The sequence below is a fragment of the Pelodiscus sinensis genome, chromosome 1 (assembly GCF_049634645.1).
Source record: "Pelodiscus sinensis isolate JC-2024 chromosome 1, ASM4963464v1, whole genome shotgun sequence".
Taxonomy (NCBI): domain Eukaryota; kingdom Metazoa; phylum Chordata; order Testudines; family Trionychidae; genus Pelodiscus; species Pelodiscus sinensis.
In genome coordinates, this window is record NC_134711.1 from 137977712 (window position 1) to 138002599 (window position 24888).

At 51.8% G+C, this 24888-nt stretch overlaps 1 protein-coding gene across 1 annotated transcript; it reads left to right on the forward strand.

The window, feature by feature from the left end:
* On the forward strand, positions 1–24418 carry LOC102450019 (complement C1s subcomponent-like). The gene is made up of 12 exons (XM_075903547.1): positions 1–145; positions 919–1147; positions 1348–1540; positions 9947–10087; positions 12082–12156; positions 15274–15473; positions 15774–15927; positions 16588–16703; positions 17182–17260; positions 17481–17618; positions 21007–21081; positions 23080–24418. Coding segments are annotated over exons 1-12 (2205 nt in total). The 5' UTR covers positions 1–143; the 3' UTR covers positions 23883–24418.
* The last annotated feature ends 470 nt before the right edge of the window (positions 24419–24888 follow it).

The following is a 24888-nucleotide window of genomic DNA, read 5'->3' on the forward strand; positions in this document are numbered from 1 at the left end:
CCAGTCCCTCCCCCCCCCCCCTTCTCAGCCCCTCTCCCTCCCCCCGACCTTCTGTTGCTGCATTAGCTCTGGCAGGGTTAAGGGTTTGTGCTGGTTACAAGCTGGAGCCCAGGCTAGAGCACCTGGAGTGAGACACTGAAGCCATGTGAGTGCTGTCAGTCCGGGAGGGAGGTGCTGGCACCTTTGGGAAGCAGAAGGGGAGGAGGGGGACTGAAGAGTCTGGCTCTGGGGCAAGATGAGAGGTGGAAGGGGCTACATCCAAGCCCCACTGTGACCCCACTGACACCCCTCCTGAGAGAAGGGGGCAGGGTGGGATCCCCCCTCGGGCTGATCTCCTGCCAGGGAAGGGGAATGTTTGGGGGAGCGTAATGGCTCCCCGCCCCAAGAATCCCCCAGACTGGGAACAGGATGGGGGGCAGCAGGGAGTGGCAGGAGGGGACCCAGGCATGGCCGGGGATCACTGCCACCGGGCCGAGGGCCTTTGGACCCTGAGCTGAGCCAGCTCCTGAACTGACAAACAAAAGCAAAACCAGGTGGCCCAAAGCCAGGCAGAGGGCAACCCCTGGAGCCCAGAAAGCCGGATCTCGGGCTGTTTCCCCCTGTTCTGAGAGACCCGGGTCCAGGCTGGTGTGTGACAAGCAGCCAGAGCCCTAGGGCCTGTCCCTGGTCCCCACTGAAATGGCCTCCTGCTCGGAGGGCGTCACACCCCTGGCGAGTGGCTGGTGCCCAGCGGGATCTTGGGTCTCTCCAGTTCTCCTGTCGCCGCTGAGTCTCTACCAGCTGGTCAGTGCTAAGTGCGCAGGGTGTGCTGGGCTGCACAGGAGCCTCCAGTGAAGTCTCTGCCGGCTGCACATGGCCCAGATCTAACTAGTAATACTCCTCCTCCTCACTCCTCCCCCATGTACATTGTGTTCACAGGCTCCTCCTGCACCTCCTGTGGGAGTTTCTGCTCTCCGGAATGGTCAGTTCCAGCCCAACCTCAGAGAAGCTTTTTGGGGAGATCACATCCCCCTGTTACCCCAAGCCGTACCCCAACAACAACATCAGCACCTGGGACATCACCGTCCCCAAGGGCTTTGTGGTGAAGCTGAACTTCGGGCTCTTTGACCTGGAGCCCTCTGAGTCCTGCCTCTATGACTTTGTCAAGGTGAGTGCAGCAGAGCCCTGGGGCATGCTGTGGAGTGGGTGGAGGATTTGGGGACCTCAGGGCACAGGCTCTCCTGGCTGTCCCACAGGCACTGAGGAGACGGAGGGAGTCAGAGATGCCTGCACCAGGGAATGGTAATACATGGAGCAGGTTGAATTTCACAAGGTCCCTGAATTCCCATCCCCCTTTCTCCTTGACAGATCACAGCAGATAAGAAAGACCTGGGCCGGTACTGTGGCCGGCAAGCCTCAGCCACAGGCAACCACCCGGGAGCCAGGGAGTTTGTGTCCAAAGGGAACCGCATGAGGCTGATGTTCCACTCGGACTTCTCCAATGAGGAGAACGGCACCGTTATCCCCTATAAGGGCTTCCTGGCCTATTACCAAGCTGTGGGTGAGTAGGAGAGCATCCCGTGACCCCATGCAGGAAAGCACAGCCGTGTCCTGCGCCCCATCCCCAGCAGGTGGGGGCCTCAGGACAGCAGCCAGTCCCCACAGACCTGGATGGGTGTGCCCCCGGCAACACCATTGAGTGAAATGAGGGGCCTGTGTGCCAGCACCTCTGTCACAACTACGTGGGCGGCTACCTCTGCTCCTGCCGCCCCAGTTACCAGCTGCAGAGCGACCACCACTCCTGCTGCCTTGAGGGAAAGAGTAGACATTGACATAGAGGAAGAAGGGCACAAATACAGGAGAGCCCACAGTGGAAGGGGTTATAAGTTTGCCACTGTTAGCTATTTTTAAAACATATTAATGTATTTTTCTGTGTTTGGCCAGGGGAATATTGTATGCTTATATTTCAAAACATCAGGTTGTTTTTGTAAGAGTCCTTATAGAAAAGGAATTTTAAAATCCTAAATGTTTGTTTAGGATTGAATATGAAGTGAGGTTCTGAAACTAAGGAGAAACTTGGTGGTTATGGAAAGATGTTAGTTATGAAAGGAAAAGTTGGAAAAAGGAATAAAAAAGAATTTAAAAAGAGAAACATTTGTAATAAAGTGGTTAGGTATAGAGGCAAAAAGGAAGAGAAGTGTAGAAACAACGAGAGAGAGGAGTTTGTTGTAAAGGTTAGTAAATACTTTGTAAAATTATTGGTTTTAAAAAAGAATAAAAAAATTAAATAAATGTTGTAAAAGCAAAAGGCTAATTAGAAAAGAAGATGAAGAAGTGGATCATAAAAGAAAAAACAGCTTGTTCGTTTACTGATTAAGGAGAGGAGTTTAAAGAACAAGTTTGAAAAAATTTAAAAAAATTAAATTTAAAAAGTAAAAGCTAATTTAATAAAAGAGGAAGATGGAGAGGGATTTTTGGAAGAAAAACAGGGTGAACGGAAACATGTGGCAGAAAGATTAGCTAGAGATCCTGTATGAAGTAGAGAAAACAGCAAGAGAAAGATGAAACAGTTTAAACAGCTGAGGGAGTCCTTTTTTGTTGATGCGAGAGAGATGAAGATATAGAAAACTGTGCCTGGCCGTGCAGGGCCCTGTGGCCACGGGGGGAAGGGTGCTGCTGGCCGGTGCTGCGGGGGTTAACATGGTCCCCACCATGGGCGGCCGCTGCAGCTCCCCAGGAGCCGGGCCCCCCCTGTAGGTTGGCGCCCTGGACAGCTGCCTGGCTAGCCCACCCCTTAGTCTGGCCCTGGTGAGTGTGCCAGTGCTTGAGATGATGGGTCTTCCGGGATTTCCAGGTTTGTGTATCTGGGGGGATGGCTACACTAGCTCGTTAATTCGAGCTAGGTAGGCAAATCAGGGAACCGGAGTTGCAAATGAAGCCCAGGATTTAAATATCCCAGGTTTTATTTGCATCTTCCCGTCCCCGCTCTGTGGCCAGAGTCTGCCCCTTTAAGGGCTCCGGGGCTTGGGGGGGGAGGGGAGCAGACGAATTTTTCTGGTTGTGCCCGGAGTGGCCAGCAGGGCTCCCTGGGAAGGGCTGGAGGCCCCCTAATTCGAAATAACTGTCTACACAGCACTTATTTCAAATTAGCTATTTCGAATTTGGGTGTTATTCCTCATAGAATGAGGTTTACCAAATTCGAAATAAGGGCTCCACTATTTTGAATTTATTTCGAAATAGTGGTTTGCCTGTGTAGACGCTATTAAAGTTAATTTGAAATAGCTGCTGTTATTTTGAATTAATTTTGTAGTGTAGACATACCCTATCACGTTTTCTAAAGGAATAAGCAAAGAAAAACCTATTTGAAGACGTTTTTTCCCCTCATCCAGCTAGCTCTTCCAGCCCTAGGGTTAAATCACAAACCCTTTGTAACAACCAGTTTATAAAAGTTTTCCCTCTATGTTATTAGTGAGGAGGCTGTGAGGCTCCAGCTAACAGCCTGCTGTGAATTAGAGATTCAACGCCCCTGGGCTTGCTTTAAAACTTTTATCAAGAAATGATACACAATACAGGTTAGCTCCTTTCTGCTGCAGATAAGCCTTTGGGATTTTTTTTAGCTTTGCAGAGTTGAATGCTGTTAGAAGTAAGTGTAACCCCCTTTTTCCTCCCCGGGTTACTGGGGAGCAGGTCACACTCACAAGTGTGCCTGGGCGCCTGGTGTTTTAATCCAAAAGAGATCCTGAGCACCCCAGTGGTGATGGTGTTGAGTTGGGGAAAGCCCTATACACCCCCTCTGGTTCCAAACTCCAAGGCAGAGTCCCAGACTGCTAGGCCTCTTTCTTCAAGCACATGGAGAGATCAGTCCTCTCTCTCACCAGAGTCCTTTCTTCCTGTTTTTCCCAAAGGCTCATGGGAATTGTAGTTTGGATTGTGGCACACAGAGTCTTTTCAGAATAAAACAGAGGCCCCTTTAGTAAGGGGACTACATAAGCCAACTAGCTCTTTTATTTTATAAGCCAGTGGGTAAGAGAGAAGATTGATTCCCCTCTCTCCCCTCTGCTTTTTAACAAATACAAGTGAAAATTATATTCAGTGTTGTAAAAGGAACAAGCACGTTAAAAGATTATCTGTTTGACGACACCTTTCCCCACCCCCTTGTTCTCCATATAATCACAGAATCATAGAATAATAGAATACTAAGACTGGAAGGGACCTTGAGAGATCATTGAGTCCAGTCCCCTGCCTAGACCAGTGGTCTCCAACTTTTTTACACCCAAGATCATTTCTTAAATCTTAGAACAAGCAAAGATCTACCACCCCATCCTTCCTGCAAGACCCCACCCCTTCCTTGAAGCCGTGCCCTCTCTATTCTCCTCCTCTCCATCACTTGCTATCCCCAGCCCTTATGCACTCTACACTGCCACTTTTTTCCAATTCTTCTGTAGGAAGAGGTTTTTCCAACATTTGACCTGTCTAGACTGGACCAAATGTTAGAAAAACCCCTTCTTTTGGAAGCCCCCTTATTCCTCATGGAACAAGGAATGTAGGGGTTACCGAAAAAAGCAGAAGAACAAATGCATCCCTGGATGCGGAAGAATTTTTCCAGGATATCTCTGGAATCCTGAAAAAACTCCTGCAGTCTAGCCATACCCTCACTGGGTTGAGGCAGGATGTGTGGGCTCTGGGGAGGGAACGAGGGATTTGGGTATGGGAAGGGGTGAGAGGTGCAAGCTCTGGGAGGAAATTTGGGTGCAGGAGGAGGTGGAGAAGGGGATGCTGGCTTGGGGAGGGGGCTCCAGGCTGGAGAGTGTTGGAGTCAGAGGGAGGGTTGCGGTACTAAACAAGCCACAGGCTTGTGGCTGTGAGGGTGCAGGAATTTGGGTTGGGATATGTGAGGGGCTCAGAGCAAGGGGTTCCAGTGTATGATAAGCTCAGATTTAGGGTCTGGGGTGTGTGTGTGCAGGAGTGCTATAATTCTGCAGCCAGATGGGGGCTTGGCCCCAATTGGGGGTTTGTTGGCCAGGCTTCATTTTTAAATAAAATACTACGTAAAACACAAAAAGTTTCTGCATTGTCTTTATTTATAAGAAGGGCAGAGAACCTGTTTTGAGTCAAGGGGTCACTGACCCACAGAAAAGTCAGTTGGGGCCACACAAGGGAGATGAAAAAATGCCTCCCCAAAACCCCCCACGCCTCACTAATGTGGCCCCAACTGTGCTGGTGGGAGCAGGGGTCATGGTACTGGGAAAGGGTGCTAGGGGGTGATGGGGCAGGGGACAGAGTGCTGGGGTGGGGGCAAGGTTCTGCAGCAGGGCACAAGGGAGAGGGGACAGGGTGCCTGGGGGAGGGGACAGGGTTCTGCAGCAGGGGACAGGGTGCCAGTGGGGCAGGGAGTCCCCTGCACTAGCCTCCTCCCAGGATTCCCCCCTTCTCCGCAGAGGAGGGAAGCTCCCGCGCGTACCTCCTCTGGGGCCAACTCCCCTTCCCTTCCCTTAAAAGCACTTGGAAGAGGGGAAGGTGACCAGGAATAGTCAGCATGGATTCATGAAGGGCAGGTCGTACCTGACCAATCTGATTAGCTTCAATGATATCTGTGGACATGGGAAAGTCAGTGTATGTGATATATCTTGACTTTAGCAAGGCTTTTGATACGGTCTCCCACAATATTCTTGCCAGCAACTTAAGAGAATGTGGATTGGATAAATGGACTGTAAGATGGATAGAAAGCTGGCTGGAAGGTCGGGCCCAGCGGGTAGTGATCAATGGCTCAATGTCAGGATGGCGGTCGGTTTCTAGCGGAGTGCCCCAAGGATTGGTTCTATGACTGGTTTTGTTCAACATCTTTATTAATGACCTGGATGAGGTGATGGGTTGCACCCTCAGCAAGTTTGCGGATGACACTAAGCTAGGGGGAGAGGTAGATACGCTTGAGGGCAGGGATAGAGTCCAGAGTGACTTAGACAAATTGGAGGATTGGGCCACAAGAAATCTGATGAGGTTCAACAAGGACAAGTGTAGAGTCCTGCACTTGGGACAGAAGAATCCCAAGAGTTGTTACAGGCTGGGGACTGAATGGCTAAGTAGCAGTTCTGCAGAAAAGGACCTGGGGATTACAGTGGATGAGAAGCTGGAGATGAGTCAACAGTGTGCCCTTGTAGACAAGAAGGCTAATGGCATATTAGGTTGCACTAAGAGGAGCACTGCCAGTAGATCCAGAGATGTGATTATTCCTGTTTATTTGGCTCTGCTGAGGCCACATCTGGAGTATTGTGTCCAGTTCTGGGCCCTCAATTACAGGAAGGATGTGGATGCATTGGAGAGGGTCCTGAGGAGGGTGACGAAAACGATTAGGGGCCTGGAGCATATGACCTATGAGGAAAGGCTGAGAGAGTTGGGTCTATTTAGTCTGCAGAAGAGAAGAGTGAGGGGGGCAGCCTTCAAATTCCTGAAGGGAGGTTCCAAAGAGGATGGAGAGAGGCTGCTTTCAGTAGTGACAGATGGCAGAACAAGGAACAATGGTCTCAAGTTGCTGTGGGAGAAGTCCAGGTTGGATAGGAAATAGTATTTCCCTAGGAGGGTGATGAAGCACTGGGATGGGTTACCTAGGGAAGTAGTGGAGTCTCCATCCCTAGAGGTGTTTAAGTCTCAGCTTGACAAAGCCCTGGCTGGGTTGATTTAGTTGGGATTGGTCCTTCCTTGGGCAGGGGACTGGACTTGATGACCTCCTGAGGTCTCTTCCAGCTCTATGGTTCTCGCAGAGGAGGGAAGCCCCGGTGCGTGCCTCCACTGGGTAACTGCCCCCCCGCAAGTTCCGGCACGCCACAGACCTGAAGGAGGGGAGCAGCCGGCACACTTACAGAACCCCTGGAAGTGGCACGCAGCTGCAGGGCTTCCGTCCACCCTGCAGGAAGCTGGCACTACCTTCATTTTCGCTGGCGGCTCCCAGGAACATGCAAATGAAGCCCTGGATATTTAAATCCCGGGCTTCATTTGCAAATCCGGTTGCCCTAATTACCTTACCTAGCTCAAACTAACAAGCTAGTGTAGACATACCCTATGTCTCTGCCCCTTACAGCATATGCCAGCAGCTGGTCACATATGCAAGTAAACAGGTCCTCCTGCAGTTTGAAAGCCATTTTTCCAGTCATTACATGAATTATTGAATTATACAATTCAAACCAACTGAGAAAGATACACACATAGAGGGCCTCCAGAAACTCTACAGTTTCAGCATTATTCAAAATACCCAACAGAGAGTAGCAGCAGAGCACTTCCAGCTAGCCAGTATTCCTGGAATACCTCCTGGCCGGCCTCTAGTTAGTTGTGTAGTTTGAAGATGATGTGGACTTCAGTACAGGAAATGGCCACGGGTCTCAGATCATTCACAAGTAACAGGTCTTGTGGGCTCTCTTAAGAGAAGCAGTTAGTATGAGGGCGTGGGGTCACTGTACTGCTGCTATTGAAGAAGTGCTCAGGTCATAACTTACCTTTGCTCTGTCAGGCAATGCTGACTACGCTGAAATTCATCTCCGACATGACAAATGTACATAGTGTTGGCACATTACACAGGTAAGGATGAATCCCATTCTTGTTAGAAGGACCAAGGTATTTAGTGCATAAACCACAACTGCTACAAAGAGCAAATGCTGCTGAACTTGTTCAATGCTATATTGGTCCAATGTTCGTTGAGACAAACTACTATCTTCTATCGGCTTGCTACAGCTTGCCTTGGCGTAGTCTGTAATTTTCCACAAGTCTGAGGTGTGAGGTACAGCTGGTCATGCAATCTAGAATACTCTGGTGCCTATTCATGTGCTATGTTTCCTGCAGCATCGGGGCCTCTTTTCTAGTGAACCTGCTGTACCCCACGTGGTGGTATACTTCTTCCCAGAACTTGTCTTGGGTGTGCCCCACATGGTGGTATACTTCCTTCTTCCCAGAGCTTCCATTGCGTGTGCGTACAGGGTCAGAGAGATAGTAATCTCAGAAGAAATCAGGGTACTAGAAAGGAAGACTGGGCTGTGAGCATGGATGCAAATGTTGCCTAAGGAAAGAAATCGGGAGGACATGGGATTAACTCACCTCTGATCCAAAATAAAATCTAGCCCTGAGATACAATGCGAGTGGGGAGAAATATTCAATATGCTATTGTTGAGGTGTGCAATGGAGAGTGTATCCTATACACAGGGCCAGCTCTAGGTTTTTTGCCGCCCCAAGCAAAAAAAATGTTGGCCACCCCTCCATCTTTTTTTATTGGCTTTTACACATGGCAGGGCTCTGTGTCACAGTGGAATAGGCATTATATTTTTGGGGGGCGGAGGAATTAAATGTTTTCAGGGGCTTGTCAATGGATCGTGTCCTGGGAGCAAATGTTGGCTGCAGGGCTCTCTGGGGAGGGTGCGTGCGCAAATGACATCAATCTGCATTCTAAAAAGGGACAGGGCTCCCTGAGTTTATTAACTGTGAGTCAGTTGTTTCTAAAAACGTTCCCTCTAAAGAAGGCTTTACTGTATGTATGAGTTCAAACTTTCCATTTGAAACCAAAGAAACTCTCAGCAACATTTCTACTCCCTCTATCCAGAACATGAATGAGCAATTCCCCACGGAGGGTAAAACGTTTCCCTACCATATCCCATCTGAAGATGCAAATCCCTACCACACAAATCTCAAGTGAACCTTTTTATATCACATCATAGATGACCCACAAAAGGAAACAAATGTGAATAGCGCTTAGACCTCGAAGGGGGTCCCCGAACTGGAGAAAAACAACCTTGACCCTCTCTCCAGGCACACAGTGCAGGAGCTACCCACCCCAAACCCACAGGCTACCTGGCTACCTCCACTGCCATTTGAATCACCAAGCCTCCCCACCTCCTTTTTAGGTAGCACTTCCTGCTGCTCCCTCCCTCCCTCCCATAAGGGTGGAGCCCTTGCTCCCCCCAGGCTTCCCACATTCCATTGGGTGGTGCCCTCCCTTGAGGCTGGCCTGCCCCTCCTTTCACTGGGGTGGTGCCCCCATGGCCGGCCATCCTCCGCAGAGTAAGGCCGTTTCATCTCTGGCTGCATTTCTGTCTCCACCCCGAGGCACTGCTCCCGGCCCAGGAGCAGCATGGAGCGCACCCCACAACTCCCCAGCCCCCCCCATCCCAACATAGGACCTCTGCCACCAGGGTGGGGCCGTGCCCGGGGCAGAGGTCTGCGGGAAGGATACAGGGTGGCCTCCCCTCCCATGTAACTAACTTGTGGGATGCTCCTCCTGGCCACGGCCCTGAGCAACAAGTTCCCAGCCAGCCTCCGCCCCAGAGCCGGGCTCTTACCTCTGCCATGTTCTGGCAGGCAGAACAGGGAGGGGGAAGGGTCACATCGCCGCCACAGTGCAGGAAGTGGTACTGGCAACAGTGGGTCATGGATGCGGTGGCCAGAGGAGGGGTGCTGCCGGGGCACAGACCCCCCATGTCACTGCACACAGGTGGCAGGTCGTGGAATGAGGAGTAACAGTAGTTCGAATTAGGATCTTTAATTCAAACTATCTACTCCGTGCTGCATGTAGCTGCGTGTAGCCACGGGCACGGAGTTCGGACTAAGGGGGATTTAAAAATGGCGGCGCCCAGGAACATGCAAATGAAGCCCGGGATATTTAAATCCCAGGCTTCATTTGCAACTCCACTTGCCTTTATTACTCTACCTAGCTCGAACTAACGAGCTAGAGTAGACGTACCCTTCGAGAGAATACTGGTCAGCTCTGAACAACTTTGAATCTGCGTGTGGCCTTCATCTCAGTTTTCAAGCAGCTCTAGGCTCTGCCAAATAGGGACTGGACCTGCATGCCCCCCAGCGGGCTCATGGACAGTCTCCATCCCTCCCTCCCACCATATGTTCCAGCTGAGTCCAGCATGAGTCTCTAAATCCCATTGCTGCAGTGAGCAACATGGCTCCCCCTTGATTCCTCTCTTGTTCTCGTTTGTAGTTGTGAGCTGTGGTGACCCCAAAAATCTGACCAACGGGGCCTTCCATTATGTCAGGGAACCAGAGAAGAACAATTACCAGGCAGAGGTCACCTACCAGTGCAACCAGCCTTATTACCGCATGGTCACCCACAGAGGGAACGGTGAGTCCTGACGCAGGAAGTGCCATAGAAATCAGAGCTGGGAAAGTGCCTGTCCCAAGGGTGCCCTGTCTGCTTTAAAGGCAAGAGAGTGTAGGTGTCAGGCAATCCCTGTTCCATGATTCTGTCAGGATCCAGGAGCCTGGGATCTCACCAGTACCTGGGTGGTGGCAAAGGCAGATGCAGGAGACAGGAAGCCTTCCCTGGGCATTAGTGTTTGGGGAAAACCCAGGCAACTCACTTGCTATAAGGGCCTGCTTGGGATCAGCAGCCTTCCACTGAGGAGTGGAGGCTCCCTTCTCACCATGCTACTCAGGATGAGCCAGGGAATCTCCCAATGGGGATTCAGGGCCTGGGGCAACCCCATCCAATACCCCAGATGCTGGGTTCTGGGGAAACTGCCGCACACCCTGCCCCTGCTCCATCCCTTCCCCAATTCCCACTGCTGCTCCGCCCCCCACTCCACCCTCTTAATCCCTCCCCCAGCAAGTGGCTCAGGGCACTATAGGGGCTTGCACTGAAGCAGGGATCCTCCCCGAACTCACTCCATGGTCAGTGGGAGCTGAAGTGGCTCCTGCAGGCTGCTCCATGCTCCCAGCCCCCTGAGCTTGACTTCTCTGGGGTGTCAGGAAGTAGAGAGCCCAGGAGCCAGGGCTTTCTGCTTTCGCTGCTGTGGAGAAGCAGGACGCAGCAGGATGGGAGAACATTGCAGCAGAGCAGAGTGCTTATGTGGTGAGTGGAGGGTGACCCTTGCTGCCACCTCACCAAGCTCCCATAATTCCCCAGGTCCCTCCCTTCCATGGGACATTTGGGGCTGCCATGGGACCCCTAAAAGCCCAGGGCCTGGGGTGGCTGCCCCAATTCATCCTATGGGCTGAGCTCTGGGCAGCAGGGCAGCATATTTGCTGCCTCTTCTCTCCTGACGGGGGCTACTGAGCTTTCCTGCTGGAGGCTGGAAGAAGTGAGTTGAGAGGGGGCAGCTGGAGAAGCTGCTGTGAGGCTGCGACTGGCCAGAAGGAGCAAATCCCACAGGGCAGGAGGTGGAAAGCCAGGGGAGTAGCCAGCCTGAACCATCGCACAGGCCCAGGGGAGGCTGTGGAGCTCCTGATTTTTTGGAGAGCGGGGGCCTGTCCGACAGCACACAGGCTGGCAGAAGAAGTCGGCGGGGAGGTGGCTAAAGAGCTCTGGACCCTGTTCACAAGTCAGCAAGTGAGCCCCACAGAACAGGAAGTGGGAATCTCGGCCTCAGTGCCAGAATCTGGGGGCAAATCTTTGCAAGACCCCAGAGGGGGAGGAGAGAGAGGAGGGCAGTGGAACTGCAGGGCCATGCTGTGAGCAGGGGGCTGTGCTCAGGGATGGCGCCTGCCACATCTCAGATCCCATCTCCTCACAGCCCCTTGGGCCCCAATTCCCTGATCTCTGGAATGGGGCCCTGCCCCCCTTGGGACACAACTCCCCTGGCTCACCGTGCAGAGGGAAGGCTCTCGAGCTCCTTTGCCTTGGCTCAGTCCCAGCCTAGTCTCACCTCCCGCCTCCCAATAATACTCAGCAGAAGCTGGGACCCCCCCAGACACTTGCCAAGTTCCTCACATTTCCCCGGGGCTCTCTGTCCATGCCTGCCCCACGCCAGGCAGCTCTAGCTCTGCACCTCTCCTAGAGCTCAGTGTCCTGCCAGTGGTGTCAGGGAAACCTGTATCACAGGCAGCAATGGGTGGGAGGGAAACAGGAGCCAGTGCTGGAGGAGCCAGCTTAAAGGCTGGTTGCCCCCAACACCGTCTCCACAGTGCCACCTACTCCCCACCCCCCATGCTGCTCCCTCTATCAGAGAGGACTGATAGAGGACTGCTCCCTCCTTGTCCGTTGTGTGAGGCCTCTGGGATTGAGGGGCCCAAAGCTGAGCATAGCCTGCCCAGTGCGATTGCTCCAGAGCCTCTCCCTGTGCCTGTGTACACCTCCATGCTGTCCTCGGTGTCACTATCTTCTTGTCTTTCCCTCAGGTACATACACCTGCTCCGCTCAGGGCTCCTGGGTGGACCAAGACGGCCAGGAGGAAATCCCAGTGTGTTTGCCAGGTAAATAAGTGTGTTCAGAGCTCAGCAATATCCTTTATGAGCCAGCTCTGACCGAGGGGCACAAACATAGAGAGGGTAAGAGATGAAGTGAAGGGGAATGGCATGGGAGGGAGGTGGCAGTGTGAGAGCCAGAGAGAAAGACAGGTGGAAAGGCAAGCAGGAGCACAGGAAGCAGGGAACTTAGGGGCACAGAGAGAAGAGAGACAGGGGGAGAAGGAAGCATGTAACAGGTTTTGAGCTGGAGAAAAACTCTCTCACAAATCAGCTGAAATATGTCTCACTGCCAGTGGGTAGCCAGGAAGCCTGTGCGGAATGGCTGCAGGGAAAGGACGTAAATGAGAAGTCCATGGTGTTCTCAGAGAACATGTTCTGTGCTGGCTCTCCCAGTGGAGAGAACGACACTTGCCAGGGGGATAGTGGGAGCGTCTTCACTGTGCTGGATCCAGAGGATTGTCTCCAGGGGCCTGGGTTCTACACCAACGTCATCAACTACCTAGACTGGATCCAAGGAATAATAGGGATGGAGAGTCTCTGAATGCCGTTATCCTATTGACATCACTGAGCCTTCAGCCATATAGGCATCCAAATACCAATACATCTTGGGATAAAGCATTGGAGTGTCATAAAGGTGTCTCAAAACTGTGGTAGCAATGTCTGAATTCTTGATGACATCATCAAAGATTTCCAAAGCCTCTGTGGAATGGGCAATCATTTTTTATGAGGGACCACTCCAAGAATTTAGTAAGTGGTCACGAGCTGCTCTTTTCTGCAATATTAATAGAGGAGATGTAGGGTTTGGGATGGAGGTTAGTTGAAGAATAGGGTGACATTGGGCAGAGGATTGGAGACGGTAGTGACCTGGCATGCAGAAGGAGGGGCACAGGTTTTGAGTGCAGGAGAGGGTTGTGACCAGGGGTACAGGGTTAGGGTGCAGAAGGGGATGGGATGCCAGGCTTCCTGGGTGCCACAGCTGCACATGCTGCTCAAAGCAACCAGCTGCTGGGGCCAGCACATGCGTCTGCGGAGCCCATCTTTCAGGAGGTAGGGGAAGTGGGTATCTGCATGCTGCCTGTGTCTGCAAGCACTATCCCTAAAGCTCCAGTTGACTGGTTTGAGCAGCATGTGGGACTGTGGCTGGCCAGATCCAAATGTTTGATGAATCACATTCAGTCCATGGGCCATATTTTGTTCACCTCTATTCTAATATTTCCATATGAACTGTCACTGTTGTGTGAAGTCTTGACAATGTCTCCACCACCAGCCCTCCACCACCAGCACCCCCCAGCGGGTAGGAGCCTTTTCTCTTTCTTCAGCCTCTCTGGCTGGCAGATGCCTTCCCTTCCCTTTCCTTCCCACCCCACCCCCATCCCCCACCACCCCAGCAGGGCTTTCTCCCTCCCTGACCTCTGGCGATGTGGCCAAGGGCTGAGGAGAAGGGGTTTGGAGTAGGGGAGCCACTTACCTGATACGGTGGTAGGCAAGATTGTGAGTCCCAGCTGCCCACTCTCTTTACGGTGCAGCTGCCCTACCAAGTGCTCACTTTGCAGTATAGCTCTCCCCTGCCCCCAGTGTTCACTCTGTATATTGCTTTCCTCCAAGGAGCCCCTCTCTTTCCATTTTATAAGAAACAGTCCCATTCCAGGAGCTTCAGGGGGTAGCTGAGTTAGTCTGTTACAGAAAAAAACAACAAATGGTCTGGTAGCACTTTATAGACTAACAAAACATGTAGACTGTTTCCAGGGACTTCCTATTTTCCTGGCACACTCAAACTCTGGCTTTGCTTTAAGTTATGATAAAAAGAAGCTACCTACCAAATTTGGTGCCCTAGCTCTTACCATTTGGGAGGAGTTCTTGAACAAATAGACTCACAGATAGCAGACAAACAGACACAAAGATTTCTAAAATATATAGCTAGAAATTTAAGTTGGTATTCAACTAGGCTACGTCTAGACTGGCATGATTTTCCGCAAATGCTTTTAACGGAAAAGTTTTTCTGTTGAAAGCATTTGTGGAAAAGAGCATCTAGATTGGCACGGACGCTTTTCCACAAAAGCACTTTTTGAAGAAAAGCGTCCGTGCCAATCTAGACGCGGTTTTGTGCAAGAAAGCCCTGATCGCCATTTTCGCGATTGGAGCTTTTTTGCGCAAAACAATATCGCGTTGTTTACACTGGCCCTCTTGCACAAAAGCATTTGCACAAGAGGGCTTTTGCCCGAACAGGAGCAGCATAGTATTTCCACAAGAACAGTGACAATCTTCCATGAGATCGTCAGTGTTCTTGCGGAAATTCAAGCGGCCAGTGTAGACAGCTGGCAAGTTGCTTTTGCGTAAAAACTTGCCAGTCTAGACGCAGCCCTATTGTATAGCAATGATATACAAAATGCATTAATCTTGACCATTTTCTTAAATCACACAATTAATGGCAATTAATTTTCATTGTTCAACAGCCCTACTCAATTTTTCTTTTTTGTAAACACTACAAATGCATCCGTAAGCATCCGGTTCCTGTGTGGCTGCCAGTGCTCTAGAGATGGGGTCTGGGCCTGTCAGCGTCCAGGCGCTTGTCCCAGCCTGGCCTTACACCTGGGGGAAAGGGTGACCCACGGGGGATGGGAATGGGATCTGAGTCTACCCAGTGAGGAGTGAGGTGCTGCTGCGGTTCCTGGTGAGACAGTGGGGGTGCCCCTTTGATAATCAGCCTTTGTGTCTTTCTCTGCAGCTGTGGACTGTGGTCCCCCTAGCACTATTGCCAATGGCAAAGCCACCTACAAGCCAGGATCTGAGGAGACTCAGTACGGAGCCACTGTCCACTATGTCTGTGAAGATTGTCCACTATGTCTGTGTGTGAGATTGAACCAAAGGAGAGGTGCTGAGGTGCAACCCCCCCATTCCAGGGAGATCTGTGCCACTGTCTCCCCAAATGAAGCACCACAGCTCAGGACACTAAGAAATGGGCTGCCCAGAAAGTGGGTGGGAGCACAGACCTCTCTGGATGCACCCCAGCGAGAGACGAGCTCTAATTTCTGGCAGGTGCAGGGTTTCAGCATGATTAATGCAAGGGGCTTGCCCCTCATCTCCCTTCCTGACCTCCCTGTCCACGTTCCTTCCTCACCCTAGTGAACTGCAGTGGGAATGTATTCACGGAGCTGTCAGGGGAGATCTCCAGCCCCAACTACCCTGATGAATACCCTGAAAGCGCGCGCTGTAAATTCCGTGTGGTCCTGGAGCCGGGCTACCGTGTGGTGCTGAACATCAGGAGTGGGGACTTTGATGTGGAACCAGCTGACAACGAAGGGAACTGCCCCGACAGCTTAACGGTAGGTGGTGGGAAATAGAGAGGAGATCCCCTTCCTCTGCTCACCCTTTGTCCCAGCCAGGTTCCCCTAGAGGTTTCCCTCTCCTTGCACTCAGGGTTCCCCCCTTCCTGGTTACCCCTCATCCCAGATGTGCCCCCTAGAGATTTCCTTCCCCTCACTTGTATAGCCTGTAAAAATTCCCCTCACACCCTTTGACTGTCTCTCTCTCTCTCTCTCTCTCTCTCTCTCTCTCTCTCTCTCTCTCTCTCCCCTGCTTTTCTCTTCCAATTTCTCATTGGTTCCTGTTTATTATTTTCCCAGTTCACAGATGGACAACAACATTTTGGTCCCTATTGTGGCAACACATTCCCAGGGCCTTCAGAAATTAAAAGCAGGAGCAATATTCTTGACATTGTCTTTGAAACAGACAAAACGATACAAAAGAAAGGCTGGAAAATGCGCTACTCTGGGGACCGTAAGTAAATCCTTTTCTAGGCTGGGAAAAGACTCGCTCTGCTGCTCTCGGAGGAGAGGATGGATAGGTGGCTTGGTAAGCAGATCCCTGTGGTTGGGGGACAGGGCGGTCGCTGGGTAGGACTCTAAGGCTGTGTCTAGACTACATGCCTCTGTCGGCAGAGGCATGTAGATTAGACACATAGGCAAAGTCAAATGAAGCCGCGATTTAAATGATCACGGCTTCATTTACATTTACATGGCTGCCGCGCTGAACCGACAAACAGCTGATCATTTGTTTGTCCGCTCAGCGCGCTAGCCTGGACGCTCCCCTGCCAACATCAAAGCCCTTTGTCGCAGCCCCGTTATTCCTCGTGGGATGAGGTTTACCGGGGCTACCGACAAAGGGCTTTGATGTCGGCAGGGGAGCGTCCAGACTAGCGCGCTGAGCGGACAAACAGCTGATCAGCTGTTTGTCGGCTCAGCGCAGCAGCCATGTAAATTTAAATGAAGCCGTGATCATTTAAATCGCGGCTTCATTTGACTTTTCCAAACAAACAAATCTACATGGCTCCGTCGACGGAGCCATGTAGTTTAGACGTACCCAAAGAGTGAAAGGTGGGAAAGGAGAAGGAATGAGTCTCAAACCGATCAGTCACTGACACACTCTTTCCTCCCAAAGCAATACCCTGTCCCCAGAGTGTCACCCCGAACTCTGTGCTTGACCCCCTGAAGGACAAGTACAGCTACAGGGACTATGTGATGGTGACCTGCGTGAAAGGTTATGAGGTTGTGACGGTAAGCTCCCTCCAGTCCCTTCCCCTCAGATGCCCAGATGTCTCTGTTCACTTCTCAGTGTCTCGCCCAGACTCTCTGAAGCGCCGTCTCCTTCCCCTGCCCAGCAAGGAAATGAGGGCCAGGCCCCAAAAACCCAACAGGGAGAGAACATGTTGTATGCAGATCTCATCCCAGAAGCACTTGACCAAATGGGGAGCCCTCCCCCCGCAGCTCTGGAGGGCTTCTGGATGCCCTCATGGTCATGGAACAGGACGCTGCTGTGGCCGATGAGACCATTGGGCCTGCTTAGCCCCATGTCACACCTTCCACCCCCCTGCAGACAGGTCAGGCCGGTAGCCTTGTCTGACTCAGCACTCTGCCTCCTTCTGTACCTAGCTGCTGTGCAGACACCCCTGCCTATCGTGAAACCCCCCGCTGGGAAGTTCAGTCCTGTTACGTTTCTCTCTCGATAGCTGACACACACTCTGCTTTCTCTCAGCCCCAAGACAGCCTGCCAGCCTTTCAGGCCAGATGCCAGAGCAATGGAGAATGGAGCAACTCACACTACAAATGCGTCTGTAAGCGTCCCGTTCCTGTGCGGCTACCGGTGACTGGAGATGGGGTCTGGGCCTATCAGCGCTTGTCCCAGCCTGGCCTTACACCTGGGGGAAAGGGTGACCCACGGGGGATGGGAATGGGATCTGAGCCTACCCAGTGAGGAGTGAGGTGCTGCCGCGGTTCCTGGTGAGACAGTGGGGGTGCCCCTTTGATAACCAGCCTTTGTGTCTTTCTCTGCAGCTGTGGACTGTGGTCCCCCTAGCACTATTGCCAATGGCAAAGCCACCTACAAGCCAGGATCTGAGGAGACTCTGTACGGAGCCACTGTCCGCTATGTCTGTGAAGAGCCTTACTACGCTCTGCAAACCCGCGGGGACGGTAGGCATTCCCCAGCCCCCTCACATCCTCCTGGCATTACAGGCCCAGAAAGAGTCTTGTCTAACTGCTGTATTCTGACTGCCCCCATCAGACCCCTGGCCTGCAGCTGGGCTGATATTCTCAGGGAAGCCTGAACTGGGTGTTGTAGCCCAGCCGCACCCAGATGGAATCCCCGTGTTGAGTGGGCTTGTAGCCGACAGCCCTGTGAAATGGCCACTGGCCACTGTCCTGAGTGGTGTTTTTGCACTGGGAGCTCTCTGCGGAGCTCCTGGGTGCCGAAATTACAAAAACCCCCCTCACATCTGGCACTGATAGTCTCTGGCTGCTTCAGCAGAGAGCTCAGGGATGTAATGGGACAAAGGCCATATTCCCAGACAAAGTCAGGCTGATTCTGTGTCTGTGTGAGCCACCCTGCTGCTGACTGAGCTGTTCTCAAGGAATCTCTCCCTTCCTGCACATCAGTGGGATGAATAACTGGCTAACTGAGAGGTCTCAGAATGGAATTGTCAATGGGGAAGTGTTATAGACCTGGTGTGTAACCGTTAGGATCCCACAGACGTTGGTTCTTGGCTTGAGGCTTTTTCATCAGTGAGCTGGAAGAAAACACGAAATCATCATTGATAAAGGTTGCAGGTGACACAAAAATTGGGGTAGTCACTGAAAAGGACATGTCACAGAGGGTATGTCTACACTACAGCGCTAATTCGAACTAACTTAGTTCGAATTAGTTAATTCGAACTAAGCTAATTCGAACTAGCGCAGCTAGACTTAAAAACTAGTTTGAATTAGCATTTTGCTAATTCGAACTAGTGCATCCACACAGAGTGGACCCTGAACTGGGGTTAAGGATGTCCGGAAGCAGTGCCGGTAGGGCATCAGATGAGGACTTAGAGAGTGGAGCTGCTGTCTCAGGCTAGCCGAGGGCTGTGCTTAAAGGGACCTGACCCCCCCCCCCCCCCCCCCGGACAGACAGTTCTCAGGGGTTCCCCGCTTGCAAAGCAGTCCTGGCTTGGAGTGCCTGGACTACCCACACTGGGCACATCACAGCACTCGGCCATCAGACCAGCTGCACTTGCCACAGGCTGCCATCTGGGGAGAGGGGGCAATTGGGGGGCTGCAGGAGAGTTTCCACCTCCAGAAGCCCGCAGAGCCAGCCCAGTCCTCCCCATCGGGAGCTCGTACCCCATTCCTCCCTCATCTCCTTCCACTTACCCTTCCCTAGCCCCCCTTCCTGATGTACAAAATAAAGGACAATTGTGTTCAAAAATAGAATCTCTCTTTATTGAACAAAACTGGGTGAGACTGGGAAAAGGAGCTGGGAGAGGGGAAGAGAGAGGGTGGGAGAGGGGAGGGCAACTACAATGATGAGGGGTTTGAAACAGGTCCCATATGAAAAAAGGATAATGAGACTGGGACTTTTCAGCTTAGAAAAGAGGAGACGGAGGGGGGATATGATAGAGATCTATAAAAGCATGAGTGGTGTGGAGAGGGTGCATAAAGAAATGTTCTTCATTAGTTCCCATAATAGAAGGACTAGAGGACACCAAAGGAAAGGAATGGGTAGCAGGCTTCAAACTAATAACAGAAAGTTCTTCTTCACAAAGCAAATAGTCAACCTGTGGAACTCCTTGCTGCAGGAGGCTGTGAAGGCTAGAAATATAACAGAGTTTACAGAGAAGTGAGATAAAGTCATGGAGATTGGGTACATGGAGTGGTATTAGCCAGGGGGTAGGAATGGTGTCCCTGGCCTCTGTTTGTGGAAGGCTTGAGATGGATGGCACGAGATAAATGGCTTGGTCATTGTCTTCGGTCCATCCCCTCCAGGGTACCTAGTGTTGGCCGCTGTTGGCAGACAGGCCACTGGGCTAGATGGACCTTTGGTCTGACCCAGGACGGCCATTCTAAGCTCAGGGCTCAGGTTCGGGGGTCTAACTGGACCACCCTGATTTTCATGCAAACCTGCTCCTGGGTGGCCAGGCTGGCAGCTCTCCTGCCCTAGACAGCCACTTTCCTGTGCCTAGTGCGGAGGTCGTGGACAAGGTCCACGATGTCTGCACTAGACCAGGCGGGCGCCCGCCTCTTGCAGTCCCGGGCAGGCTCCTGGGAGCCGCCAGCCTGGTCTCGGGAAGAGGGGGAGGGCTGGGTGGCAGCAGGTGGCTGGCTCAAGCCGTGCCAGGTGCAGGGTCTGCTGGCTGGGTGCTGACAGGCTTGCACCTGGCACGGGCACTGTAGCCAGCCCGTGCCCCTTTAAGGGCTCCGGGTCCGGGACGGGGGCAGACGAGTTTCCCTGGTGTTGGCCAGAGTGGCCACCAGGGAAACCTAGGGAGGGCTAGTCTCCCACTAGTTCGAATTAAGGGGCTACACACCCCTTAATTCGAACTAGTTAGTTCGAACTAGGCTTAGTCCTCGTGGAATGAGGTTTTCCTAGTTCGAACTAAGCGCTCCGCTAGTTCGAATTAAGTTCGAACTAGCAGTTTGCTAGTGTAGCGCCTATCAAAGTTAATTCGAACTAATGGCTGTTAGTTCGAATTAACTTTGTAGTGCAGACATACCCTGATATATCGTGACCTGTCCCAGCAAATGTAACTGAATGCCTCTAGAAACAAAGAAGGTGGGCTGTATTTTTAGGATGGGGGACTCTAGGCTAGAAAGCTGTGGTCCTAACAAAGACTTGGGGGTCATGGTGGGCAATTATGCTCTCCTAGTGTAACGCTGTGTGAGCTAATGTGACCCTTGGATGTATAAATGGGAATATTGAATAGCTGTAGGAAGACTGTATTACCTCTATATGTGGTGCTGGTATGGCCCATCCTGGAACACGAGGTCCAGTTCTGTGTTCCTAATTCATTAAAGAAGTTGCTGAATTGGAAAGCATTCAGAGAAGGGCTATGAGAACGATTAAAGGTAGGGAAAGCATGTCTTAGTGTTACATTAGAGAGTTCAATCTATTTAACGTCTCAAAAAGGTTAATGGGTGACTCGGTCTCAGTCTATAAGTACTCCCATGGGGAACAGAAATTGGATAATAGAATCTTCAGTCTTACATCCCAAAATATAACAAGATCCAGTAGCTGGACATTGAAGCTAGACAAATTTGTACCAGAAATAAGGCAACTTTTTAACAAGGCAGGGAACTTGGAACTGACCATGGGTCTTTCAGGCTTTTCCATCACAGGCAATTTTAAAATAAAGATCAGAGGTTTGTCTAAAAGATCTGTTCTAGCCCACGCAGAAATCAATAAATCAAGGAAAGTCCCATGTCCTGTGTTTTGCAGGAGATCAGACAAGGTCATTAGTCATCCATTCCAGCCACAGTTCCCCAGAGCCGTTGGTCACATGCTCATGGTGTTTTGTACTGAAAGTCTTTCCATGTTTTTGTGTTTTTCAAGGGGAATATCAGTGTTCAGACAATGGGAAATGGGTCAGCAAAGAGATGGGAACAGAGCTTCCAGTGTGTGTCCCAGGTATCACAAAGAGCTGTCTATGTGTGTGTTTTTCCTAAGTATCCCAAAGAAGTGTGTGCATGTGTCCCAAGTATCACAAAGAACTCTGTGTGTGTGTGCATGTGTCCCAAGTATCACAAAGAAGTGTGTGTGTGTGTGTGTGTGTGTGTGTGTGTGTGTGTGTGTGTGTGTACCACTTCTCTCAATTGCTGATTCCTTTCCTAGGGTGGGATTTGATTGAGTAATTTGAGTCACATTAGAGTGGGTGTTTCTGAGATTGGTGGGTTCCTGAGAAAGATCAGAGGGGCACCCAAAAGCAGCTGGCCTGTACATAAGCTCTGCTGGTCTTCTAGTGAACCAAAACAGGTCCCATCACAGATAGTATTTGACCTTGCTGCCTCAGTTTTCCTGATCTTGGCTATGCTGGTGCTCAAGTGTTAGTTGTTCAAACAAATTAAAATTTTCCACTTCTAGCAGGTAAACAAAAGGTTCAACCTCCCCAGCTGTCCAGCAAGCTCATGCTAGTTCTTCCCCAGCTTAGTCAGATGCCTCCTCCCCAGGCCACAAACCCTTTCCACACTCTCTGGGCTGCAGCTTCTCCCTTCTGGCCTCAGCAGCTTATTTAGTGTTGTTGGAGCAGGGCAATAGAGGGGGATTCTGCCCACCTTTGCTGGAAAGACCAGCCTAGACCCTGAAGAAATGGTTAAGTGTTAACTCTCTGCAACCCTCTCCCATGCTCTCCTGGCCAGACTACCTTGGTTATCCTCTCTCAGGCCTCCCCTTTCCCCTCAAGTGGGAGTTGCTCCTGTAGTTAGCTCCAGCCAGGCCTTTCTCTCTAGCTCAGGGGTGGGCAAAAGGGCCCCCATGGGCCAGATCTGCCTGCTAAGTGGGTGGAGCCGACCTAAGGATGCCCTGCTGCTCTTCCGCACCCAGGCCAATTAGTGCCTAGGGGCAGGGGAGCGTGAGAAGCCTCCTCCCTCTCTGCGAGGAGCATATGGTGCTGTGAAGTGCCACACACTGCTTGCAGGGCTAGTGGGGGGGGGGGGGAGAAAAGCGGAGGAGGCTTTGTGCGCTCTCCCACCCCCAGGCCAATCAGTGTCTGGGGGCAGGGGAGCTGCGTGAAGCTTCCTTTGTCCTGCCCTGGCCCTGCGAGGAGCCCATGGCACTTCAAAGTGCCCCATGCTCCTGGCAGGATGGGAGGAGGCTTCACGTGCTCTCCCCACCCCCACCCCAAGCCCTGATTGGCCTCGGGAGGGGGAACGGCCAAGCTTCTTCCAGGGTATGGGTGCCTAGTGGGAAGGGGGAGTAAAGGATTCCCCCACCCCCAGACCAATCATGGCCCCACCCCTTCCCGTTTAGGTCCTGTCCCTTCCGGGGTGGCCCAGGGCTATTTCAAAAATTCTTGAGACCTTCTTCCCCAGGGCTCTTGCAGATGGGTCTCTCACCCGTGACTCATTCCGCAGGCTCCCTCTGATAGGATTTACATACCAAGGACAAAAGATCAAAGTAAATGTGTAAGATCAGTGTATATTTCAGACTGACTTAGTCTTTATTAATATTTTCTAGAAAATGTAGAAAAACATGAAAATATTTGGAATACTAGAAGACTTATCCTGTGTTTCCCGGGTCCTTCAGGGCAGGGAGATGGCAAAGTGGGGCTGAAGGAGTCAGGGCAGTGCCTTTGGGATTCTATTCTCCCCCAGCTTCACCTCAGCTGCCGGGGCCATCACTTCCCCACAGCCCCTCTGGCCAGCAGGGCCTTCTCTCCCCCCATAGTCACTCCGGCCGGCAGGAGCCCTTTTTTGTCCCCCCCCCCCATTCCTTATATTTTCTTTCCTGTAAACTCTGGATGCAAATGATTTGACACAGTGCTGCCATGGGCAAGGGTTATGTTGAATCAGGGTGGTGTCAAGGAGGCAGGTGAGAGGGGACTATGGGGTTGTCAGTGAGGTACAGACAGCACTGCCCATCAAGTGGTAATTCTCGTATTGTGTCTCTTCCTTTCTCTTTCCCTTCTAGTCTGTGGGTTCCCCAGTACACCCATCCAGGATCATCAGAGGATTTTTGGGGGCACTCGTGCTAAGCCAGGTAACTTCCCCTGGCAGGTCTTATTCCCAAACCCCCGGGGAGGTGGGGTACTCATTTCTGAGCGGTGGGTGCTGACTACGGCGCAGTTGCTGGATGACTCAAGAGGCACGTCCACAATGTACGCTGGCGTGACCACCCTCAGCAATCTGCACCAGAATGAAGAGGCCATTCGACTGAAGGAAGACAAAGTGTTCATTCACCCCGGCTGGACAAAGGTGGCAGACCCAAACACTCGGACGAATTTTGATAACGACATTGCCCTGGTGAGGCTGATGGAACCGGTGAAGATGGGCCCCAGGATCTCACCACTTTGCCTCCCTGGTGCCTCCCCTGAGTATGAGCTGACAGACGGCAGAGTGGGCTACATATCCGGCTGGGGCCGGACAGAGAAGCGAGACAGAGTCCAGCATCTCATGAAGGCCCAGATCCCCGTGGTCACCATGGAAAAATGCCGCAATGTGAAGCCGGAATCACTTGCTGATGCCACCACTTTCCACTTCACTGAGAACATGATCTGTGCAGGAGGTGGCAGGAAGGACAGCTGTGCCGGAGACAGTGGCGGAGCCTTTGCCATCACAGATCCCCACAATGACAGTCAGTACTATGTAGGGGGGCTAGTCTCCTGGGGACCACAGTGTGGCACATACGGCCTTTACACCAGAGTGGGGCGCTACCGAGATTGGATCTTGGAGACCATGCGCCAATATGGGGAGGCCAAGGAGTCGCAGGAATAGACCCTTCCCACGCTAGGACCCTGCCATCTCACCGGGCACCAGGTGCTGAGGTCAGATGTCCCAGCAGATCAGCTGACCTTTCATCCCATCTGCTCTGTGCACCAGCCCAGCCCATTGTGGCTGTGCCAGAGTGGGGAGTCATGAGCAATGGAGTCTCTGTTCCACGGGAACTATGTCAGGGAAAAACTTCTCTCTTCCCTCCTCCTCTGGCATTGCCTGAACAGGAGCAGAGAGCATTCTGGGTAAAGAGACCCCTCCTCCCCCCCCACACACCTTTTCCCAGAACATTCTTTGCTCCAGTTCCTCAGTTTTCAGAGAGGAGCTAGTCATGCCCCATCCACATGAAAGCTCTGCTGTGGAAACCCATCAATGCGGGCAGTTGGGGTAAATGGCTGGTCCCTGAGGACTAGGGTCAGAGCCTGGGCTGCTGCTCCTCCTCAGTGGGACAACAGAGGGCCACTGACTTCTGACTCATGTATTCTCATGTATTCTCCGTTCCACTCAATATCTAACTGCATTAAAGGATCACCAAGTCACCTCCCTGTGTGTGCTGACTCCTTTCTTCTCAGACTAGACCTAGATTCCCAATTCAGGTGACCCATCTCCCCCTCACTCCCATTCTAATAGCACTAGGCCATTAAAAGCTGTGATACAATGTACATAAAAATGTATTGCTGCATATGGGATTGTTATATAAGCCAGAGCTATACTGGCTGGATCCTCACTGGCAGCTGGTGTCTATCTGAAGGGGCTGTTTCACAGATTGAGGTCTAGGAGCCCAGTTGTGGGGAGTGAGTCTTCCCACATCCTTCCAAAGGATGTTATGGTATCCTCTTGCACTGAGAATACCTATCCAGGGGAGGGAACGCCAGTTGCTAGGAAGAGGCAGGTGTTCATAGTGGATGATTTGATCATTAGAAACATAGATAGTTGGGTTTGTGATGTCTGGGAGAACCGTATGGCGACTTGCCAGCCTGGTGCAAAGGTTGGGGATCTCTTGAGGCAT